This window comes from Anolis carolinensis, unplaced genomic scaffold (assembly GCF_035594765.1).
Source record: "Anolis carolinensis isolate JA03-04 unplaced genomic scaffold, rAnoCar3.1.pri scaffold_10, whole genome shotgun sequence".
NCBI classification, from domain to species: Eukaryota; Metazoa; Chordata; class Lepidosauria; order Squamata; family Dactyloidae; genus Anolis; species Anolis carolinensis.
In genome coordinates this window covers 2599488-2624895 of record NW_026943821.1, presented here as the reverse complement: position 1 = coordinate 2624895, position 25408 = coordinate 2599488, and the positions used below count along the sequence as shown (strand labels likewise).

Here is a 25408-nt window from a genome sequence, read left to right as displayed (position 1 = left end):
CAAGTCCAAAGTCTAAGAAGGATCTCTCCGAAATGGTCTGAGCAGTCTCAGGTCAGATCACATGGTCGGCAGCCCCTTCCAAACCTCTTAGGAAACATAGAGCAAAGGAAGCTGCATACCAGAACATACATAAAAAAAATAAGCAGACAGAATAATAGATTAGCAAATTACTAGAGGAGGCTCGAAGAAGGTTGAAATTTCCAACTGAATCTCTTCTCCTGTCATTTGAACCCATGACTCTGTTGAGTCTTAGTCTCCGGAGCAGCAGAAAGGAACCCTGCTCCCTCTTCCTTACGGCATCCTTTGATTAATCCCAACTTCAGTGAAAATGTCTTCTAACACTGGCATCTTCATGGCTTCTTGCTCCCTTTCTGCAGATGACCTGGCGCTCCGTCGGAGAGGGACCAAAGGCTGGAACGAATCCGACCTGGACGTGGCCTATGAGAAGAAGTCTGTCCACTCTGTTGGTTACGACCGTAAGTTTTGGAACGGTTTGGGGATGGAAGAGGATGAGGACAGGCCTGTAGTGAGAAAAACATTGGGAGGGGTTGAAACTCCCCCCCCCCCCAAGATGACTTTGGAGGCCAGTGTCTCCTCATCTGGCGGGAGATCTCAACAAGGCCCTGCAATGACCACCATTGTGCAAAGGTTCTTCCAGGGGCGGTTCAACCGCGAGGCAAATCAGGCACTTGCTCCTGGGTGGCAAAGTGAGCCCCGGTGGTGAAGTGCGTTAAAGCACTAGGTACCGCTCCGGCGGGAAGGTAACAGCGCTCCATGCAGTCATGCCCGTGGCCACATGACCTTGGAGGTGTCTACGGACAACGCTGGCTCTTCGGCTTAGAAATGGAGATGAGCACCAACCCCCAGAGTCAGACATGACTGGACTTAACGTCAAGGGAAACCTTTACCTTTACCTTTTGAACCCCTAAACCACCCCCTTGGCTACAGGCTTGGATGGGGACCAAAATAAGCCGGCGGGACAATGCAACCCGAATCATCTCATTTCATTGTTTTCTTGCAGGAGGTGACTCTCTCCTCGGACTCCGCCAGAACAGCCCGGGCTTGTCGCTCGCTCCTTGGCGGGAATCGAGTTTGGACGGGAGCCTTGGGCAAAGCAAGGTGAGCTGGAAATGGCAATGCTGCCGCCCTCCATTTGTTTCGATGGGGGAACGGACCCCGAAAAGAGTCCAACTGTCAAGGAACTTTCCATGCAATGTTTTGTTGTGCCAGCTGTCAGCTCTAGTTTGTAGTGCGGTTTTCTTGTACTGGTTTTTTGTCTGCTGTGCTTTGAGGAGTTTCTGATTTTTGACTTCAATCAAAGCAGGTTCTTCATTTTGCTTTACATCTTCTGCCAGGGCATGTTCTTCTTCTTTGACTGCTTGTTTTACTTGTAAGAGTCCTCTGCCCCCTTATTATTATCATTATTAGGAATTGTGGGAGCTGAAGTCCAAAACACCTGAAGGGCCGAGGTTTGCCCTTGCCTGCTCTAGAGAGTTTGGGACTCACAGAGATGATTGACTTCTGCCTGTTTTCCTCCTTCTTCTCCTGCAGGAGGGTCTTTTTGGAACACACAGCGCAACGTTGCCGCGCAACTACAAGGTCGGTCCGCCAGCATCCGAGAGACGCCCAGAGGCCTCTTCGTCCTTCCGCCGCTCTCTGCCGGCCAACCCCGCCGGGACGTTGCCACGCAACTGGCAGCCAGTCTCACGCATCCCCATGCCGCCCCCGGGACCCCCGCCGGGGCTCCCCCAGCGCCACAAGCCCCTGCCGCTCTCCATGATCTTCCGCCTGCAGAACGCCTTCTGGGAATACGGCAACACCGGAAAGAAGTTCCCTCTGGGGCCGGCGGCGGGCTCCCCGCTTCTCCTCCGCTCGCTGCAAAAGCAGGTCCTTCCGCAGGCCTTTGCCCCTGGACAGCACTCCACTCGGATAGCCCCACCACCTGCAAACGAAGGTATTGTATTTAATGTATAACGTAAATACCGTATATACTCAAGTATAAGCCGACCCGAATATAAGCCGAGGCACCTGATTTTACCACAAAAAACTGGGAAAACTTTGACTCCAGTATAAGCCGAGGGTGGAAAATTTCAGAAATAAAAATACCGTATATACTTGAGTATAAGCCGACCCGAATATAAGCCGAGGCACCTAATTTTACCACACAAAAAACTGGGAAAACATTGACTCCAGTATAAGCCGAGGGTGGAAAATTTCAGAAATAAAAATACCGTATATACTTGAGTATAAGCCGACCTGAATATAAGCCGAGGCACCTAATTTTACCACAAAAAAACTGGGAAAACATTATACTGGGACTCCAGTATAAGCCGAGGGTGGAAAAATTCAGAAATAAAAACAGATAGCACCAAAATATTGCAATGTATTGAAAACATTGACTACAAAAACACTGACTACTAAAAAGCAGACTGAGTTGGATAATCCAGAATGCTGGATAAGTGAAGGTTGGATAAGCGAGACTATATTGTATTTTTTTCTGTTTCATTGTGTGGCCTTTACTTTGAAAGTGGTTTTACTACTCCAGGAACTTTGTTTTTGTGTCACAAACTATGCTGAATGGGTTGAGACATGATGAGAGATTCATTGGCAAACAAGAGCAAGTTTTATAAACTTTTCCCATGTTTTAATGCTAGAACAGATTAAGAAATGACATTTAAAAACCCAGGAACAAAAGTCATAGTGTTACATAGTCTTCTCATCCATGGATTGGAGATATTCCCAAGTTCCTTGTGCTGTCGTGCCTGGGGCTATAACTCTTAGCGAAAGAGGCATGGACGTGACATCTTTCCCCAGGGGATTGCTTCTTGCCCTCCTTTAGGGAAACTGGAACTCCCAAGGACCAAAACACTGTAGATAACTCAAAACTGGTTTTATTGTTCACAAAAGGTTATCCCTTTAAGGCAATAAGCTGGAAGTTTCAAAGGGGTAAAGGAAAATATACATTACAGTCTTTGGTTGTCTTAAGTCCAAGGAGCTCTGCAGCTGAGAAGCTTTTCCAGGTCCCTCTTTCTCAATGGCTGTGAATGCTGGAGCAATCCTCAGCCTCAGTCCAAATGGCGTATGTTTGAAGACATAGTCTTCCTCTGGTGCCAAATAACTGATCTGAAGGCGCTTGAGACTCCTCAACATTGTCCAGGTTGGCCCTGAACATGAAGCGTAAGTCTCAAGGGTAAGAACCTCAGAATTGGTGCTGAGAGGTAACTTAATCAAAGGCTTTTAGAGCCAAGTCTCTCTCTCACGTCAATTTGATAGAAAGCTTGATGGTGGAATGAAAAAGGAAACACTGACCCACTCCAGGAAAGGGTGGAGTCAAACAATTGAGCTGAGGGAGTGACATAACTGGTGCAAACAACATTTACAGCTATAAATAACCAATCCAACTACTTTTACAGGGTAAATCAGACATGATACAATTCAAATCTTGCAACTTACAGTTTGACATATAGATGGCGCCACTCACGCTGTCACATTCCTAAAGGCAACCTTGATTTTCTCATTTTATATAAGGGATGCCAGTGAATATAATGGGACTTGCACGTCCACAGATTCTGTATCCGCAGGAACAAACATGGTGTGATGGTTTTTGTAATTCTCAGGAACGAGGGCCGCCGTCCCTGTGGCCGAACCCGTCCGCAATGTGCCCATCACCTTGACCGAGCCGGACCCCGAACTGGAGGGTCTGCTCCTCCTTCCGGGGGGCGAGGCTTCAGAGATGGAGGCCCTGGCCCGGCCCTTGAGCCCCACGCGGCTGCAGCCGGTCCTGCCCCCGGAGGCCCAGAAGGTGCCCGAGTTCGAGGAGGTGGCCCGCGTCCTGGCCGAGATGCCCCGGCCCCTCAAGCGCCGCGGCTCCATGGAGCAGAGCCCCGGCCCGGCCCTCCCGCCCACACACAAGAAGCAGTACCAGCAGATCATCAGCCGCCTCTTCCACCACCAGCAACAACCGCCGCGCAAAGAGGAGCCCGGCGTCCCGGCCGGAGAGGCCGAACTCCCGCCCATCAGCGAAGCCGCCGAGCAGAAGGCACCGGCCACGGCCACGGCGTTGGGGTCATCTCCTGCTCCGGCCACACCGACCATCGCTCCGGCGTCTCCTCTTTCTCCTCCTCCTCCGCCGGATAGTCCCGTCGCTCTCACACCGCTGCCCAGTCCGGTAAGTGTTTGGCCATCCCATACAGCACGCATAGGAAGTCCAAAACTCCAGAAGATTTGGACTTCAACTCCCACAATTCCCAACAGCTGGTAGGCTGTTGGGAATTGTGGGAGCTGGAGTCCAAAACACTTGGAGGGAGGGAGGGACGAAGTTTGTGTCAGAGTGATGGTTTGTGTAGTGTGAAATGTTCACTCATTGTTAAAGCAAGTGTGTGCAATGCTTTTCAGTAGAGAAGTGGTTAAATGCATAGAGTTTCGATTTACTGCTAGAGTGACATTGTGTAGCTTCTGTTACGTAGCCGGACATCAGTCACTGGAAAGGAATGTGGGAGGCGACAAGTTATCTGATAGGCGACAATTTACCGTATATACTTGAGTATAAGCCGACCTGAATATAAGCCGAGGCACCTAATTTTATCACAAAACTGGGAAAATGTATTGACTCGAGTATAAGATGAGGGTGGGAAATGCAGCAGCTACTGGCAAATTTCAAAAATAAAAAGAAATATAGATACTAATAAAATTACATTATTTGAGGTATCAATAGGTTAAATGTTTTTGAATGTTTTAAATAGAGTAAAATAATAAATGCAATAATGATAATAATATCAGAGTGAAATAATAAATGTATTAATAATAATAATAATAAAATGGAGTAAAATAAATGTAATAGTAGCAACCATAATAGAGTACAATAATAAATGTAATAATAATAGAATAAAATAATAAATGTAATAATAGCAATAATAATATAGAAAAACAATAAATGTACCATATATTCTCAAGTATAAACGGACCCAAATATAAGCCAGCCAGGATCCTCACCTGAGTATAAGCCGAGGGGGGCTTTTTTAGTCCTAAAAAAGGGCTGAAAAACTAGGCTTGTACTCGAGTATATACAGTAATAATAGCAATAATAATAATAATAATAATAATAATAATAATAATAATAATATAAATAAGAAAATGAACACATCACTACAACAGCTAGCAGAGTGATCAGTGTCAACAAAGTCAGCTGAGCTGACAAGGCCAGAGTACAAAAGCCACTGTGAATGTTTAAATTAGCAAGCTTGATTAGTATTGGAAAGCCTCGCAACTGCAAAGTCAATCAGTGAGGGTATGAGCATAGAGGTAGTGAAGGAAATGAAGTGTGTGTGTATGTATATGTGTGTGTGTGTGTATATGTGTGTGTGTGTGTGTATATATACACACACACACACACATATACATACACACATACACATAGACACACACCTGTGGAATAATGTCCCGGGTGGGAGACATTGTCTGTTTGAAGCAAGTGTTGCAATGAGCAAGCTTGAATAGCATTGAGTAGCCTTGCAGCTGCAAAGTCAATCAGTAAGGATACCTGCATACAGGTTGCCTGGTTGTTGTTGCCTGGAGGCATCCCCCGTTTGGGAGGTGTTAACTGCCACTTGATTGTTTGCTGTCTGGAGCTCCCCTGTTACTGAATGGTGGCATTGTTTACCCTCACCGACTGATAGTGGGGAGAGCAGAGTTAACTTTCTGAGAGTTCAACCCTATCGATCATAACCTCTTTCTTGGCGCATGGATCTGCAGGAGAAGCGCTCCGTCTTGCGCAAGGTCTCCTCTCCACGGAAGCGGCTGCTGAAGAAGGCCCGGCTCAACCCCTTGGTCCTGCTTCTGGACGCGGCCCTGACCGGCGAGCTGGACGTGGTCAAGGAGGCGGTCAAGGAGGTGAGCTCCCTTCTTGTTTTGTTTTACTTCAATTACATCAGGCATGAGCAAATTTCAGCCCTCCAGGTGTTTTGGACTTCAACTCCCACAATTCCTAACAGCCTACCGGCTGTTAGGAATTGTGGGAGTTGAAGTCCAAAACACCTGGAGGGCTGAAATTTGCCCGTGCCTGTTATTGTTGCACCTCAGCACTGGTTCACCTTGCTCTTAACACACACACTCCACCAAAGCAGACTTGGGTTTTTCAGCTTATTGATAAAAGATAGCAAAATCTAAACAAAGCAGTAATCCAGTTGCAAAGGCAATCTGCAGGATACAGTTCAAAGTCTTTGTAGAAAATAGTTCAAAGTCTCTAAAATAGCATATCAGTCCTGGAGAAACAAGGTAGCATGAGCTTCAAAACACAATCCAAACATAGAACCTGGTGAGGATCAATTTCCATGAACAGAGACAAGGAAAGAGTTAAGCGTCCAAGGTCAACGTTGCTCTGTCTGAAATCTTCCCCAGTTTCACCCCTTTTTAACCATACTTGCAAGCTAGAAAAACATTTCTCTGAGCTTTGGTTCCCACACGCTTATTAGAGATTCTCACAGAACACCTGGGACCAACTCTCAACCTTAATCTTGTATCTCTGTCTAAGGAAAACTCCTCTGCCTCGCTGCCAGAGCCACCTGGACTTTGTTGATGTTCAAAATCCTGTGAAAGATCACCCTTATCACTAATAATAGTAATAATAATAATAATCCAAAATGCAGACTGTGCAAAGAAACCGACGAAACCATTGATCATCTCCTCAGCTGCTGTAAGAAAATCGCACAGACAGACTACAAACAGAGGCACAACTCTGTGGCCCAAATGATTCATTGGAACTTATGCCTCAAGTCCCACCTCCCAGCAGCAAAGAACTGGTGGGATCACAAACCTGCAAAAGTGTTGGAAAATGAGCACACAAAGATACTGTGGGACTTCCGAATCCAGACTGACAAAGTTCTGGAACACAACACACCAGACATCACAGTTGTGGAAAAGAAAAAGGTTTGGATCATTGATGTCGCCATCCCAGGTGACAGTCGCATTGACGAAAAACAACAGGAAAAACTCGGCCGCTGTCAGGACCTCAAGATTGAACTTCAAAGACTCTGGCAGAAACCAGTGCAGGTGGTCTCGGTGGTGATGGGCACACTGGGTGCCGTGCCAAAAGATCTCAGCCGGCATTTGGAAACAATAGACATTGACAAAATGACGATCTGCCAACTGCAAAAGGCCACCCGACTGGGATCTGCACGCATCATCCGAAAATACATTACACAGTCCTAGACACTTGGGAAGTGTTCGACTTGTGATTTTGTGATACGAAATCCAGCATATCTATCTTGTTTGCTGTGTCATAATATAATAATAATAATAATAATAATAATAATAATAATAATAATAATAATAATACTTTTATTTATATACCGCCCTATCTCAGGGTGGTTTCCAATCATAAAAACAACACATACATTACATAGCAACATAATAACACATTATTAAGCAAAGTAAAACAATACAATTATATAGCAATAAATAACACTTACACAACCTGATCAAGGGTACGGGAACCATAAACCCAATATATTAAAATATATCATTTTAGGCTAGATCAATCTTGTGCAATATATTCAGACCCTAACTTCAGCTTCCCTGCTAATCTGCGGCCTTTCTGACAATTCAGGGCTTGTGTTGTGACTCAGCCTTTGCGTGACTCTGATGAGGATTCTGGGATGTACGTGCATGATGATGGGATTCAGGTTCAGGATGAGTTTCAAGATGACTCTGATGGGAATTATGGGATTCAGGTGCAGATTGTTCCTGCTGTGGGAGAAGAGGAGCAGGGAGGCTTTCCACGGAAAGAAATGTCGTTGTTACTGATGATGGTTTTCAGGTGCAAGAAGCAGAAAGGGAGAGCAGCTCCCAGCCTCAGCCTGATAACACTAACGAGCCCTATGGCCTTGACGACACTAACGAGCCCTGTGGCCTTGACGATGAAGCCGCTTCTCTTGGAATTTCAGGGGTTGCACAGAAGTCTCAGAATAGCAAATAAGAGGGAGGTCAAAGGGCAAAGAAATGCCTTCATGTCATGCTATTAAAACAGTCTGCTGAGAGGGAAATCGTCAAAGCAAAGGGCCGGGCTGTGGCGCAGCTGGCTAGTAACCAGCTGCAATAAATCACTACTGACCGAGAGGTCATGTGTTCGAAGCCCGGATCGGGTTAAGCCCCCGACCATTAAATAGCCCGGCTTGCTGTTGACCTATGCAGCCCCGAAAGACAGTTGCATCTGTCAAGTAGGGAAATTTAGGTACTCTTTATGCGGGAGGCTAATTTAACTAATTTACAACATCATAAAAACTGCCAGCAAAACACGAGGAAAGGAATGAGGAAGTACAGCCACTAGTGGACAGTGAAGCAACAGCTCCCCCTGTGGCCGGAATCGTGAAGCTGGAAAAAAAAAAGTTAAATGCCTCTGTGTCTGTCTATATATATTTTGTTTGTCTGTTGGCATTGAATGTTTGCCATATATGTGTTCATTGTAATCCGCTCTGAGTCCCCTTCGGGGTGAGAAAGAAGGGCGGAATATAAATACTGTAAATAAACAAATAAATTTCCTCGCTTGAATCAAGAACCAAGTCTGCTTTCCTGTATTATCCTGTAGCCTGGATGTACAGTAGAGTCTCACTTATCTAAGCCTCACTTATCCAAGCCTCTGGATAATCCAAGCCATTTTTGTAGTCAATACTTTCAAGATATCCTGATATTTTGCTGCTAAATTCGTAAATACAGTAATTACAACATAACATTACTGCATATTGAAAGACTTTTTCTGTCAAATTTGTTGTATAACATGATGTTTTGGTGCTTAATTTGTAAAATCATAACCTAATTTGATATTTAATAGGTTTTTCCTTAATCCCTCCTTATTATCCAAGATATTCGCTTATCCAAGCTTCTGCCGGCCTGTTTAGCTTGGATAAGTGAGACTCTACTGTATTCTCGTTTCTGGGACTTTGGCTTCTTTTGAAAGGACCTTGTTTCATGCTTAATGTTTCTATGGATTTGTTTCTTACAGCCTTGTTTTTGTAACTATCTTTTGTAACTGAACTTTTACCTTTTGTGAACTATCTTTCCCCTATTTTCTAATAAACTACAAAAGAGTACATTCTCTGTGCAGCCGGGTGTCTTTAGCAAGGTGGGGTGCGACAGCTTTCAACATTTCCTTGATCATCCTGCATTTCTGACAATTCAGAACTTTCAACATTTCCTTGAGCAACTTGCTGAAACCCAAATCCGCTTTTATCATCAGACTGAACCACAACAGTTACAGACCATATGCCTTGTTTCTCTCTCCTTTTGCCTGCAGCTGAACGATCCAAGCCAGCCCAACGACGAGGGCATCACCGCCCTGCACAACGCCATTTGCGGCGCCAACTACAACATTGTGGACTTTCTCATCAACATCGGGGCCAACGTCAACTCCCCGGATAGCCATGGATGGTGAGCCATCTCCCTTGTTGGGAGTTACAGCAATCAAGTACCAGCAGAGTTGCCAAATCTTGATTTTTCCTTAGCCTTCAGCTCCAGTCTTCAGGGCATTGGGGAGGAATCTCAGGGCAAAAGTGCCGCCTTTAAAGGCGAATGAATGGGTGTTGTGTGGCAAACACCTTGACAGAGGTGTGTTTGTGTCTTAGGCTGGATCTACACTGCTATATAATCCAGACTGCCAAATCAGATAATCCACATTATCTGAACTGCCATGGATATCTTTCTATATATATAAAAGAGTGATGGCATCACGGCGACCCACAAAACAACAAAACTACAGGCCCCCCAACCTCGAAATTTGATGACACAACCCATCATCCACGGCTCTAGGTTGATACAACAAAAAGAAAAGAAAAATAAAGTCCTAATTAGAGAGAGAGGAATAATTGCTTTTATCCAATTGCTGCCAGTTAGAAGGCTAAGCTCCTCCAACTTGGTCTCCTAGCAACCCAATAAAAATAATAAAAAACACTAAAAAAATAATTAAAAACACTAAAAAATTAATACAATAAAATACCATAATAACAAAAAATAACTAAAAACTATACAAGAAAATAATAAAATATAATAAATAAAAAGATAACTTACAATAAAATTAATTAAAAAATACAAATAACGTCAAATAAAAATTACACAACAATTTTTAACCAATACCACCACCACTATGCCACAGCAATGCGTGGCCGGGCACAGCTAGTCTATATATATATATATAAGGGTAATGAAATTTCGGCCTAGGACAAAACAACAAAACTACACATCCCAGAAACACTAAACTTGGCAGCACAACCCCTCATCCATGCCTCTAGGTTGATACAACAAAAATAAAATTAAAATAAAGTCCTAATTAGGGGGAGAGGAATAATCGTTTTTATCCAATTGCTGCCAGTTAGAAGGCTAAGCTCCGCCCACTTGGGTCTCCTAGCAACCCACTCAGCCCAGGAGACAGGCAGAGTTAGGCCTCACTTAGGCCACTTCCACACTGCCTATAAAATACTGATTATCTGATTTTAACTAGATTATATGGCAGTGTAGACTCAAGGCCCTTCTAGACTATATAACCCATTTATAATGGACTTAATGTAAGGTTAAACCTTTACCCTTAACTACCACCAATTCCTCAATACTTTATTTCCCATACCGCCATACTTCGCCACAGCAACGCGTGGCCGGGCACAGCTAGTCTATATATAAAAAAGGGTAATGAAATTTCGGCCTAGGACAAAACAACAAAACTACACATCCCAGAAACACTAAACTTGGCAGCACAACCCCTCACCCATGCCTCTACGTTCATATAACAAAAAGCTCCAGCAACTCCAGAAAACGGCCAGGCTTTGAGACTGCAAGGTTATTCACTGCTATTTCACCTGGCCAAAAAAGGATTCCGATAAGCCACAGCAACACGTGGCTGGGCACAGCTAGTACCATATATACTCGAGTATAGATAGATATACTGTAGATAGATAGATGATTGAGAGATAGCATTGTGATATACCGTATATACTCGAGTATAAGCCGACCCAAATATAAGCCGAGGTACCTAATTTTACCACAAAATAACTGGGAAAACATTGGCTCAAGTATATGCCGAGAGCGGTAAATTTCAGAAATAAAAATAGATACCAGTAAAATTACATTAATTGAGGCATCAGTAGGTTAAATGTTTTTGAATATTTGCATGAAACTGTCATTTAAGATAAAACTGTCCAACTCTGATTATTCTCATCTTCTTCGATGTAAATGTGCTTATGTATTATTTTCATCCTAATAGAGAAAAATAATACATGTGATGATAATAATACCAGAGTGAAATAATAAATGTAATAATAATAGAGTAAAATAATACATGTAATAATAAAATAATACATGTAAGAACAATAGAGTAAAATAATAAATGTAATAATAATAAATAGAGTAAAACAATAAATGTAATTAAAAATAATCAGTAGAGTAAAATAATAAATGTAATACAGTAGAGTCTCACTTATCCAAGCCTCACTTTTCCAATGTTCTGGATCATCCAACACATTTTTGTAGTCAATGTTTTCAATACATTGTGATATTTTGGTGCTAAATTCGTAAATACAGTAATTACTACTTAGCATTCCTGCATATTGAGCGACTTTTTCTGTCAAATTTGTTGTATAACATGATGTTTTGGTGCTTAATTTGTAAAATCATAACCTAATTTGATGTTTAATAGGCTTTTCCTTAATCCCTTCTTATTATCCAACATATTTGCTTATCCAACGTTCTGCTGGCCCCTGCTTTGATATAAATCAAAGCAGGCAGTAAAAAGTCAATAGAAATCCAATAGTCCATAAACCATAATAATCCACAAGTCCATTAGCCAAAACAGTAAACAATAGATCCCAATGAACAAAGGCCCAAAGGTTTCAAAGATCCAGGAACAGAAATCTTCTCTTGGCATGAAGCAGAAACATCCACTCAGATGAAACGAGAATTTGCTTTGACAAAAATCTATTTCCAAACACACACTTTTAAAAGCACCCCAGAAATGCATTTCTCTTTCCTGAGGAGGCCTCTCTCTTCCCCGCCAATCTCACACTCCTACGAGGCTGAACTCCCTTCCATAACAACCGGTCCGCCCTAGATAATTCAAGGTCCTTGTTATCTTGCACCTGAACCGGGACTGAAGACACCGGGGCTTGAGACATCTCTTGCACATTAATTCCCATGGGAATGTCATTCTGGCTGTTATCTATGGCCTGTGGGGTCAGCAGTTCATTCTGCTCAAGCTGCATTTCTCGAGCCTCTGAATCAGCCTGTATTATTCCCATGCCATCCTCCTGAAATTCATCCTGCATCCCATCATCTAGCTCTTGTATCTGAAACCCAGAATCCCCTTCTTCATCCTCACTCTGGCTATGCTGTGGCTGAGTCACAACACTGACATGATATATAAATCAATGCTCAAAATTGCCCAAACTACAGATCCCAGGATCCCATATCATTAGGCCATAGAGGTGGTATCAAACTGCGTTCATTCTACAATGTACATGCAGCTTTGGGAAGGGAGTCCAAGAGCATGGGCACAACAGCCAAGAAGACCCTGACCTTGCATCCAAGGGAGAGTGAGATCGTCCATCTCAAAACATGGGCAGACTCCATGGGGAGAAGACGTGGTCCTTGATTTGGCATGTCTCTCTTTCTCTTTCTTAGGACCCCCTTGCATTGCGCAGCGTCCTGCAACGACACGGCCATCTGCATCGCCCTGGTCAAGCACGGCGCGGCCATCTTTGCCACCACCTTCAGCGACGGGAGCATGGCCATTGAGAAGTGCGACCCCTACCGCGAAGGGTACAACGAGTGCTTCAGCTACCTGGCAGGTGAGCGAGGGGGTGGGGCCAGGGGAGGGGCGTGGCTTCTTCCCAAGAGCCCGAAACAGGGCTGAGCACCTGAGGCACCTGTTAGGACACACAGGGGGCGGAGCTAGAGGAGTGGGCGTGGCTTCTTCCCAAGAGCCCGAGACAGGACTGAGCATCTATACCTCTCCTGAGGCGCCTGTTGGGACACAGAGGGCGGAGCTAGGGAAGGGGGCAGGGCCTCGTTCCAAGAGCCTGAGATAGGGCTGAGCCTCTATACCTCTCCTGAGAGGCCTCTTAGGACTAAAGGGCGGGGCTAGGGGTGGGGGCGGGGCCTCTTCCCAAGAGTGCAAGACAGGGCTGAGAATCTTCTATACCTCTCTAAGGATCTTGTTGGGACACAGAGGGCGGAGCTAGGGAAGGGGCAGGGCCTCCTTCTAAGAGCCTGAGATAGGGCTGAGCCTCTATACTTCTCCTGAGAGGCCTTTTAGGACTAAAGGGCGGGGCTAGGAGCGGGGGCGGGGCCTCTTCCCAAGAGTGTGAGACAGGGCTGAGAATCTTCTATACCTCTCTCTTGTTGGGATACAGAGGGCGGAGCTAGGGAAGGGGCGGGGCCTCCTTCCAAGAGCCTGAGATAGGGCTGAGCCTCTATACTTCTCCTGAGAGGCCTTTTAGGACTAAAGGGCGGGGCTGGGGTGGGGGCGGGGCCTCTTCCCAAGAGCGCGAGACAGGGCTGAGCATCTGTATACCTCCTCTGAGGCCCTTGTTAGAAAACAGGGGTGGGGTATAGAGGTTCAGCCCCGCCCCCTCCTCTAGCCCCGCCCCCTGTGTCCTGGCAGGTGCTGCAGGACAGGGATAGAAGCTCAGCCCTGCCTCAGAGCTCGTAACTCCGCCCATCCCAGTCCTGGCCGCCCATTGGTGGCCCCGCCCACCTCCCCCTCGCAGCCCTGCATCTTGGACTAGGGGAGAGGCTCAGCCCCGCCTCTTGAGCAGGAGCCGCGCCCACCCCTCTAAGCCATGCCCCCTTTCCAGGGGGCACTGAGTCATATTTTTTCTGGAAAGGGGGCGGAAGGCCAAATAAGTTTGGGAACCACTGCTCTAGTGCCACAGTTCCTAAGCATGTGTCTCGTCCCACCGTGCAGACGTGGAGCAGAGCATGGGGCTGATGAACAACGGGGCCGTGTACGCCTTGTGGGACTACAGTGCCGAGTTCAAGGACGAGCTCTCCTTCCGCGAGGGCGAGCCGGTGACCGTCCTGCGGCGAGACGGGGCGGAGGAGACCGACTGGTGGTGGGCCTCCCTCTACGGACAGGAGGGATACGTGCCCAAGAACTACTTCGGGGTGAGCACCAGCCACGCACAATAATCACAACAACAACAACAATAATAATGCAAGATCGCTGTGCCGAAAAGGAGTCTCCTCTATTGTAAAAGGAATGCTGTTCAGCACGGCCTTAACTCCCGTGGATACGGGGTCCTGGGGGTTGCAGTTTCCCCAAGGTCTTATCTGCCAATGTGTTCTGGTACCTCAGCAAACTGCAACTCCCAGGGTCCTGTTGCACATAGTGCCAAACTGCATTCGTTCTACAGTGTAGACATGCCCATAGAAGGCAATAGACCTTGGCAAACTATAATTCCCAGGATTCTATAGCACTGAGTCGTGGCAGCTCAAGTGATACCAAACTGCATTCGTTCTACAGTGTAGACATGCCCATAGAAGGCAATAGACCTTGGCAAACTATAATTCCCAGGATTCTATAGCACTGAGTCGTGGCAGCTCAAGTGATACCAAACTGCATTCATTCTACAGCGTAGACATGCCCATAGAAGGCAATAGACCTTGGCAAACTATAATTCCCAGGATTCTATACCACTGAGTCGTGGCAGCTCAAGTGATACCAAACTGCATTCGTTCTACAGTGTAGACATGCCCATAGAAGGCAATAGACCTTGGCAAACTATAATTCCCAGGATTCTATAGCACTGAGTCGTGGCAGCTCAAGTGATACCAAACTGCATTCATTTTACAGCGTAGACATGCCCATAGAAGGCAATAGACCTTGGCAAACTATAATTCCCAGGATTCTATAGCACTGAGTCGTGGCAGCTCAAGTGATACCAAACTGCATTCGTTCTACAGTGTAGACATGCCCATAGAAGGCAATAGACCTTGGCAAACTATAATTCCCAGGATTCTATAGCACTGAGCCGTAGCAGCTCAAGTGATACCAAACTGCATTCATTCTACAGCGTAGAGACATGCCCATAGAAGGCAATAGACCTTGGCAAACTATAATTCCCAGGATTCTATAGCACTGAGTCGTGGCAGCTCAAGTGATACCAAACTGCATTCATTCTACAACGTAGACATGCCCATAGAAGGCAATAGGAATGCGGAAGTACAGCCACTACTGGACGGTGAAGCAACAGCTCCCCCTGTGGCCGGAATCGTGAAGCTGGAAAAATGTTAGAAATGCCTCTGAGTCTGTCTAATGCAGGGGTCCCCAAACTAAGGCCCGGGGGCCGGATGCGGCCCATCGAAGCCATTTATCTGGCCCCCATGGCACAAGGGCAGAAGGGGGTTGGGCTAAATGACCCAAGGAGTCTCTTCTTCTCTTGCAACCATTATTATTATTATTATTATTATTATTATTATTATTATTATTATTATTATTATTATTATTATTAACATTGAGGCTGGGTGGACATCTGTCAGGGGCAATACTAATGGCTTTTGGTGCACAAAGACAGAAGAGGATAGGACTAAATGGCCCAAGGGGTCCCTTCCAACCCTCTTTTTTATTATTATTGTTGTTGTTATTATTATTAATTATTATTGCTCGGTGGCCAACTATAGTCCGGCCCTCCAACGGTCCGAAGGATCGTGAACTGGCTCCCTGTTTAAAAAGTTTGGGGACCCCTGGTCTAATGTATGTTGTTTGTCTGTTGGCATTGAATGTTTGCCATATATGTGTTCATTGTAATCCGCCCTGAGTCCCCTTCGGGGTGAGAAGGGCGGAATATAAATACTGTATATATATATATAAACTGCATTCATTCTACAGCGTAGACATGCCCATAGAAGGCAATAGACCTTGGCAAACTATAATTCCCAGGATTCTATAGCACTGAGCCGTGGCAGCTCAAGTGATACCAAACTGCATTCATTCTACAGTGTAGAGACATGCCCATAGAAGGCAATAGACCTTGGCAAACTATAATTCCCAGGATTCTATAGCACTGAGCCGTGGCAGCTCAAGTGATACCAAACTGCATTCATTCTACAGTGTAGACATACCCATAGAAGGCAATATACCTTGGCAAACTATAATTCCCGGAGCCCCCAGATGGCATAGTGGACTAAGTGACTTGAAGGTTGGGTTGCTGACCTGAAAGTTGCCAGGTTCGAATGCCACCCGGGGAGAGTGCGGATGAGCTCCCTCTCTCAGCTCCAGCTCCATGCGGGGACATGAGAGAAGCCTCCCACAAGGATGGTAAAAACATCAGAACATCCAGGAGTCCCCTGGGCAACGTCCTTGCAGACGGCCAATTCTCTCACTCCAGAAGCAACTCAAGTTGCTCCTGACACGAAAAAACAAAAACAAAAAACTATAATTCCCAAGATTCTATAGCATTGAACCATGGCAGCTCAAATTGTGTCAAACTGCATTCGTTCTACAGCGTAGACACACCCAGCGAAGGAAATAGACCCTGGCAAACTACAACTCCCAAAATTCTATAGCATTGAACCATAGCAGTTCAAGTGATACCAAACTGCATTCATTCTACAGCATACCCAGCGAAGGAAATAGACCTTGGCAAACTATAACTCCAAGCGTCCCATAGCATTGAGCCGTGGCAATTCAAGCAGTGCCAAACTGCATTCATTTTACAGTGTAGAGTTCATGCTGCGGAGTAGAATTGCCCAGAGAAGGCAATAGACTGTGGCAAACTACAGCTCCCAGGGTCCTGTAGCATTGAGCCATAGCAATTCAAGTGATGCCAAACTGCATTCATTCTACAGTGTAGACGCACCCAGAGATGGGAACAGACCATGGTAAACTACAACTCCCATCCCATATAAGCCGACCCGAATATAAGCCGAGGCACCTAATTTTACCACAAAAAACCTGAGAAAACATTGACTCCAGTATAAGCCTAGGGTTGTCAATTTCAGAAATAAAAATAGATACCAATAAAATTACATTAATTGAGGCATCAGTAGGTTAAATGTTTTTGAATATTTACATAAAGCTCAAATTTAATATAAGACTGTCCAACTCTGATCAAATCATTATTCTCATCTACTTCAATGTAAATGTGCTTATGTATCCTTTTAATAGAGTAAAATAATACATGTAATAATAGAGTAAAATAATAAATGCAATAATAATAATAAGATCAGAGTGAAATAATAAATGTATTAATAATAATAAAAATAGAGTAAAATAAATGTAATAGTAGCAACAATAATAGAGAAAAATAATAAATGTAATAATACCAATAATAATAGAGAAAAATAATAAATGTACCATATATTCTCGAGTATAAGCTGACCCAAATATAAGCCAACCAGGACCCTCACCCGAGTATAAGCCGAGGGGGGCTTTTTCAGTCTTAAAAAAGGGGCTGAAAAACTAGGCTTATACTCGAGTATATACAGTACTTTGTTTTTGTGGCTGCCACAATGTTGAATCAGTTGAATAAACCTTCCTCATGTTTTTACAATAGAACCAATTAGGAAATGACATTGATAACCCAGGAACAAAAATTATGTTATATAATATTATTGGGAGACATTGTGTGCCAAGTCCACACTTGGAGGTATGGTACTGTTTTAATATTTGTATATTTTAAATTGTATGGCAATACTTTTAATGTTTGAATCTCCTTATAAAGAGAAAAAGGAGGATGTAATAATAATAATAATAATAATAATAATAATAATAATAATAATAATAATATTTAATGGCCTGTATGAATGAACTCCCTTTGCTTTTATCCCTATTTCTCTCCTTCTCAGCTCTTTCCTCGGGTGAGACCTCAGCCAAGAATGGGATGAAGTTTCTATAGCATTGACATCCAGAACAGAAGCCGAAAAGTATATATATCTGGACCTGGAAAAATATGGGGGAAAGGACACCTTTTTGGCCCCGATCCCAACGAAGAAACCTGCAAGAAGCAAGGACTTTTCCCTCTGTTTTGGCTCCTCCTAAAACCTCTTTATGACTGGAAGAACATGAATGAGAGACGACAGTGGAGCCGGACTCACCCCATGTCCGTCATATTATTATTATTATTATTATTATTATTATTATTATTATTATTATTATTGTTATTATTAGAGAACGTTGAATGTAGCTGCCCCTTCCATTAGAACCAATGCTGTTTGGCAGTGGAATCTCTCCTTCTCTGGAGGTTTTGAAGCAGAGGCTGGATGGTTATCTGTCGGGAGGAGTCAGATTGTGTTTTCCTGTCTAGTAAAAAGGAGTTCATTTGGATGATCCTCAGGTATCTCTTCCAGCTCTTTATCATTCCAGGATTCAATCAAATGAATAACTATTTGATCCAATTGCTTTATGGGAGAACTGGGTCAGACTAGATGGTCTTTAGGGTCCCCTTATAATATGTGATCCTATGCTTCTAAGTGCAGATAGACTAAAAAACATTAGTGGGAAAGGGGATGCACTGGTCTCTCGGATTGGCCACATTTCTATGATTCTATCTTGCTCTTTAATCAAAGGCTGGATGGCCATCTGTCGGGAGGGATCGGATTGTGCCTTCCTGCCTAGCAAAAAGGGGTTGAACTGGATGCCCCTCCGGCTCTAATCATTCTAGGATTCACTCAAATAAATAACCAATTTGATCCAACTGCTTTATGGGAGAAAGGGGTTGGACGATGGCCTTTGGGGATCCCTTCTGTAAAGGTGCAAACCACCAAAGACTCAGGGAGGAGACCTTTTACTTTAACTTGGTTTAAAATATATGCGACAGAGGCTTAGATGTTGGAAGAACAATAACAAGTTTATTCAGGCACAAAGCTTAGTGGTTACAATGTTGTTTCTCACGTAGAGGTATTCTTATTAACAGTTACAATACTAGAATGAGATGAATCAACTCTCTAAAGTATCACTTCTTTTACTTAAAGTAGTTAAAACCTATTCCTCTGCTCCTTTCTGTTACTTCAAAACTTGGACTATCCAGTGACTTCAAACCACAGTCACCCGTGTGATATACTATCACAGATTCTCTGTGCCTTACCAGGACACAGACTACATTAAATAAGTCACCAAACTTATTTAAAACTGACTCAAAATGAACAATTGAGTCTCCCTGATCCCATCAACCTGGAATCAATCTTCCCTGTGCCTCATCAGAGCACAGACTGACTCTTTTTTTTAAACTCTGCACTTCTTCAACTAAAGGGCAGTTGGCTCCTCCTACTTCTCCATGGCAACCAGCCTCTGAGTGCTGAGATGCAATAACTGTAATACTTACCCTTTTAAAACATAAACACACAATTAAACATAACATCTGTAAACCAAAATTCGTACTTCATTACACCTTCTAACGTATGATCCTATGCTTCTAAGTGCAGCTAGCTATTCCATTGACTCAAAAGCATTAGTGGTTAGCCATAGAAAAAGGATACATTAGTCTCTCAGATGGTTACATTTCTATGATACTATCTTGCTCTTAAGCAAAGACTGGATGGCCATCTGTCAGGAGGGATCAGATTGTGCCTTCCCACCTAGCAGAGGTTGAACTGCATTGGGAAATGTAAAATAATCCCTTGGACGGACAATAATTTTGTATCCTGCCTTAATGTACATAGCAGCGGAAATCAGTGATAGGTCAAGCTCAATGGGCAGTGCATCTATACTGTGGAATTAACGCAGTTTGAAACCATTTTAACTTCCATGGCTCATTGCTGTAGAATCCTGGGAGCCGTCGTTTCCCAAGGTCTTCTGCCTTCTCTGTAAAAAAATAATGCAAACTATAGCTCCCAGGATTCCATCACACTGAGCCATGGAAGTTAAAGTGGGATCAAACTGTGTTAATTCTACAGTGTAGGTGCACCCTGTTTCTCATTAAACTGGAGCCAGAGTTGGCGTTTTTTAGGGGATTTAAAGGGTATTTTATGAATTTTTTAAATGTTTCTTTTAGGTACAGAGACAGTGTTGTCTGTATAGTTAGCGCTTCCTTGTCCATGATTTTTGTTGTATTTTTGGGGAGGAAATCCTCCTTTCGAGTGTATTGCCAAACTGTAGCAATAACTATTAAAGTCAAACTTATAAAAATGAATTTCATATCGGATTAAATTGCAATCAAGGAATTAATGAGCTTATGCTGAGAGCTGGAAATTCAGAGTGGAAATTCAGAATTGTTCTTCTCTTCCCCAAATGGAAACCTTTGGAAGGCTGCAGGAGTTCACTTTATTATCTCTACATTTTATTCTTATTTTAATATTTTATTCTTATTTATTTTATATTATTACATGATTATTTTATTGATTTATTTAATTATTTATACATCATATTTTATATTTTATGTCATTACGAGCTTGGGGACCCGGCTGTGCCCAGGTGATTTGAAAAATGCATTGTTTGTTTCGGAGAGTTTGCTAATACAGTAGAGTCTCACTTATCCAGCATAAACGGGCCGGCAGAATGTTGGATAAGCGAATATGTTGGATAATAAGGATAGATTAAGGAGAAGCCTATTAAACACCAAATTAGGTTATGATTTTACAAATTAAGCACCAAAAACATCATGTTATACAACAAATTTGACAGAAAAAGTAGTTCAATACGCAGTAATGCTACGTAGTAATTACTGTATTTATGAATGTAGCACCAAAATATCACGATGTATTGAAAACATTGACTACAAAAATGGCTTGGATAATCCAGAGGCTTGGATAAGTGAGACTCTACTATATTATTGTTTTATTGATTTTTTAAAATTATTTATACATCGTATTTTATATTTATGTCATAACTAATTTGATAGCACTTGAACTGCGTAAGGAATCATAGGAATTGTAGTTTTGCAAAATCACCAAACTGCAAATCCCAGGATTCCATAATATTGAGCCACATTAGTTAAAAATGGCATCAAACCTGCATTAATTCCACAGTGTAGATGTGCACTTCAAGGACTAGCAACTTTGGCCTCTTCATTTGGACACCTTTAAGGTCTGTGAACTCCCTTATCACTTTGCACAACATTTTCCCCACCCAATGAATTAAATCCGCCCATACATTTTCCCCCCCGACCATAAAACACTACTGCATATGCATCCAATTTAACTTCACAACTCTGTGTTTGATTCCTCTTCCTCCTCCTCTTCTTTTTCTTCTGTGATCCCTCATAGACCGGGGATGATGGTCCTCTAGGTGTAGTGTCTTGGTGGTGGATAAGTGGCTGTGGAGCCCTATTTTTGATCCGCATGTTCTCCAGCAGTGAAGACATCGGTTTCCAGACGGAAGGTGGTCCTGGTCAGGGTTGATGTGCCTCCTTCCTCTTGGCACATTTCTCCCTTTTGTTCTCCATTCGTGCCTCTTCGAATTCCACAGCACTGCTGGTCACAGCTGACCTCAGATGGCATAGTGGACTAAGTGACTTGAAGGTTGGGTTGCTGACCTGAAAGCTGCCAGGTTCGAATCCCACCTGGGGAGAGTGTGGATGAGCTCCCTCTATCAGCTCCAGCTCCATGCGGGGACATGAGAGAAGCCTCCCACAAGGATAGTAAAAATATCAAAACATCCGGGCGTCCCCTGGGCAACGTCCTTGCAGACGGCCAATTCTCTCACTCCAGAAGCAACTCCGGTTGCTCCTGACACGAAAAAAAAAACAAAACCCAGCTGACCTCCAGTTGGAGCGCTCAAGGGCCAAGGCTTCCCAGTTCTCAGTGTCTATGGCAGGGGTCCCCAAACTAAGGCCCGGTGGCCGGATGCGGCCCTCTGAGGTCATTTACCTGCCCCCCACCCTCAGTTTTATAATATAATATATTGTATATACATATAATATTGATAATAATATTATAATGTAATACAATATAACACTAATAATAATACCATATAATAATATTAATTATATATTCTATATTACATATAATATTACTAATAATATTACAGTATAGTGGTATAGTTCAATATAGTAATATATACTGCTAATATTGTGCTATGCTAATAATATAATATATTGTATGTACATATAATATTGATAATAATATTATAATGTAATACAATATAACACTAATAATAATACCATATAATAATATTAATTATATATTCTATATTACATATAATATTACTAATAATATTACAGTATAGTGGTATATTTCAATATAGTAATATATACTGCTAATATTGTGCTATGCTAATAATATAATATATTGTATGTACATATAATGTGTAAGACACTCTGAGTCCCCTTTGGGGTGAGAAGGGTGTGATACAAATGTAGTAAATAAATGCAGTAAATAATAAATACATAAATAAATACATTTTAGACTTGGGCTCACCCAAAGTCTGAAATGACTTGAAGGCACACAACAACAACAACAACCCTAATTAACTTGACTATCTCATTGGCCAGAAGCAGGACCACACTTCCCATTGAAATCCTGATAAATGTATGTTGGTTAAAATTGTTTTTATTTTTAAATATTGTATTGTTCTTTCATTGTTCTTATTGTTGTTGTTGTTGTTTTTGCACTACAAATAAGACATATGCAGTGTGCATCAGAATTTGTTTGTATTTTTTTCAAATGATAATCCGGCCCCTCAACAGTCTGAAGGATTGTGGACCGGCCCTCGGCTTAAAAAGTTTGGGGACCCCTGGTCTATGGCATAGTTTTTAAGGTTAGCTTTAGGGCTATCTTTAAATCAGGGTTGTTGCATGTATTCAGGGCTGTATGGCCATGTTCTAGAATTATTCTCTCCTGACGTTTCACCCACATCTATGGCAGGCATCCTCAGAAGTTGTGAGGCATGGAGAAACTAGGCAAGGAAGGTTAATATGTAACTGTGGAGAGTCCAGGGTGTGAGAAGAGTTCTTTTGTCAGTTGGAAGTCAGTGTGAATGTTGCAGTTAATCACCTTAATTAGCATTGGAAAGGTTTGTCTCTTGCCTGGAGGGCATCCTTTGTTCAGAGTCATTAGCCGTCCTTGGGGCTCCTCTGCCCTCAGAGTGTTGCTTCCCATCTACTGTTCTGATTTTTGAGTTTTTAAAGAAGAACAAGACATGAGAGTCAAGACAAAGATCCACCCAGAGGAAAGGTGTTCTTACCAGACATCAAGGGAACCACTGACCGCATAGGCAAACTGATGAAGAAGCACAACCTACAAACTATCTACGTCAGGGGTCCTCAAACTTTTTAAGCCGAGGGCCGGTTCACAATCCTTCAGACTGTTGAGGGGCCAGATTATCATTAGAAAAAAAAATACAAACAAATTCCGATGCACACTGCACATGTCTTATCTGTAGTGCAAAAACAACAACAACAACAACTAAAGAAAAATACAATATTTAAAAATGAAAATAGTTTTAACCAACATACATTTATCAGGATTTCAATGGGAAGTGTGGTCCTGCTTCTGGCCAATGAGATAGTCAAGTTAATTAGGGTTGTGGTTGTTGTTGTTGTTGTTGTTGTTGTTGTTGTGTGCCTTCAAGTCATTTCAGACTTTGGGCGAGCCTAAGTCTAAAATGTATTTATTTATTTATTATTTATTTACTGCATTTGTATCACACCCTTCTCACCCCAAAGGGGACTCAGAGTGGCTTACAAATTATATGTACATACAATATATTATATTATTAGCATAGCACAATATTAGCATTATATATTACTTTACTGAACTATACCACTATACTAAAATATTATTAGTAATATTATATGTAATATAGAATATATAATTAATATTATTATATGGTATTATTATTAGTGTTATATTGTATTACATTATAATATTATTATCAATATTATATGTATATACAATATATTATATTATAAAACTAAGGGCGGGGGCCAGGTCAATGACCTCGGAGGGCCGCATCCGGCCCCCGGGCCTTAGTTTGGGGACCCCTGATCTACAGACCCACAAGGAAAATCCAACAAATGCTACGGTCAGCGAAGGACAAGAGGGATCCTCTCTCCTCTGCAGGAGTCTACCGGATACCATGCAGCTGTGGACAAGTCTACAGAGGGACCACCAAACGCATCAGCAAAGAACATGGAAGGCCCTGCAGACTCACTCAACCAGAGAAGTCAGCCATAGCAGAGCCCTTGATGAACCAACCTGGACACAGAATATTATTTGAGAACACAGAAATGCTTGACCATTCCAACAACTATCATGTCAGACGACACAGAGAAGCCTCTGAAATCCACAAGAAGCATGTGGACAACTTCAACAGAAAGGAGGAAACCATGAAAATGAACAAAATCTGGCTCCCGTATTTAAAAAACTCAAAAATCAGAACACTAAATAAGAAGCAACCCTCTGAAAACAGGTGTTCCAGACATGAATCAATCAGGGGCAGCTAACGACTCTGAACAAAGGAGCCGGGAGATGAAGCTATTCAATGCTAATTAAGGGGATTAACTACAACATTCACACTGGCCTCCAACAGACAAGAGTTCTTTTCCCCACCCTGGATTTTCCACAGATATATATAAACCTTCCTTGCTTAGTTTTTCCAATATACCTCACAACCTCTGAGGATGCCTGCCATAGATGTGGGCGAAACGTCAGGAGAGAATGCTTCTGAAAACACACAACAACCACTATCATCTCTTAAATACAGTAGAGTCTCACTTATCCAACATAAACGGGCCGGCAGAATGTTGGATAAGCGAATATGTTGGATAATAAGGAGGCATTAAGGAAAAGCCTATTAAACATCAAATTAGGTTATGATTTTATAAATGAAGCACCAAAACATCATGTTAGACAACAAATTTGGCAGAAAAAGTAGTTCAATACGCAGTAATGCTATGTAGTAATTACTGTATTTATGAATTTAGCACCAAAATATCACGATATATTGAAAATATTGACTACAAAAATGCGTTGGATAATCCAGAACGTTGGATAAGCGAGTGTTGGATAAGTGAGACACTACTGTATATATATATATATATATATATATTTACAATAATATATAATAATTATAACATATTGTATATACATATAATATTTATAATATTGTATTGTAATACGATATAATACTAATAATATAATATAATAATATTAATGATATATTATATTTTACATGTACTAATTATATTATATTATAGTAATAATATTACAATATATTATATTGTAATATTATTACTAATAATATTACAATATTACAATATAGTAATTTATTGCCAGTATTGTACTAATAATATAATATTGTATGTAAATGTAATATTGTATGTACAGTAGAGTCTCACTTATCCAACACTCGCTTATCCAATATTCTGGATTATCCAACACATTTTTGTAGTCAATGTTTTCAATATATCGTGATATTTTGGTGCTAAATTCGTAAATACAGTAATTACTACATAGCATTACTGCATATAGAACTACTTTTTCTGCCAAATTTGTTGTC

At 42.3% G+C, this 25408-nt stretch overlaps 1 protein-coding gene across 1 annotated transcript in view; it reads left to right on the top strand.

The window, feature by feature from the left end:
* The window catches only part of ppp1r13l (protein phosphatase 1 regulatory subunit 13 like), a 55213-nt gene extending 35111 nt beyond the window's left edge, over positions 1-20102 (top strand). The window contains exons 5-13 of the mRNA XM_062962274.1: positions 378-476; positions 1022-1119; positions 1552-1954; positions 3618-4168; positions 5752-5889; positions 9287-9420; positions 12655-12821; positions 13940-14139; positions 17821-20102. Coding sequence (XP_062818344.1) covers positions 378-476; positions 1022-1119; positions 1552-1954; positions 3618-4168; positions 5752-5889; positions 9287-9420; positions 12655-12821; positions 13940-14139; positions 17821-17859 — 1829 coding nt within the window. The 3' untranslated portion in view covers positions 17860-20102. The remainder of the gene's footprint in view (positions 1-377; positions 477-1021; positions 1120-1551; positions 1955-3617; positions 4169-5751; positions 5890-9286; positions 9421-12654; positions 12822-13939; positions 14140-17820) is intronic.
* The last annotated feature ends 5306 nt before the right edge of the window (positions 20103-25408 follow it).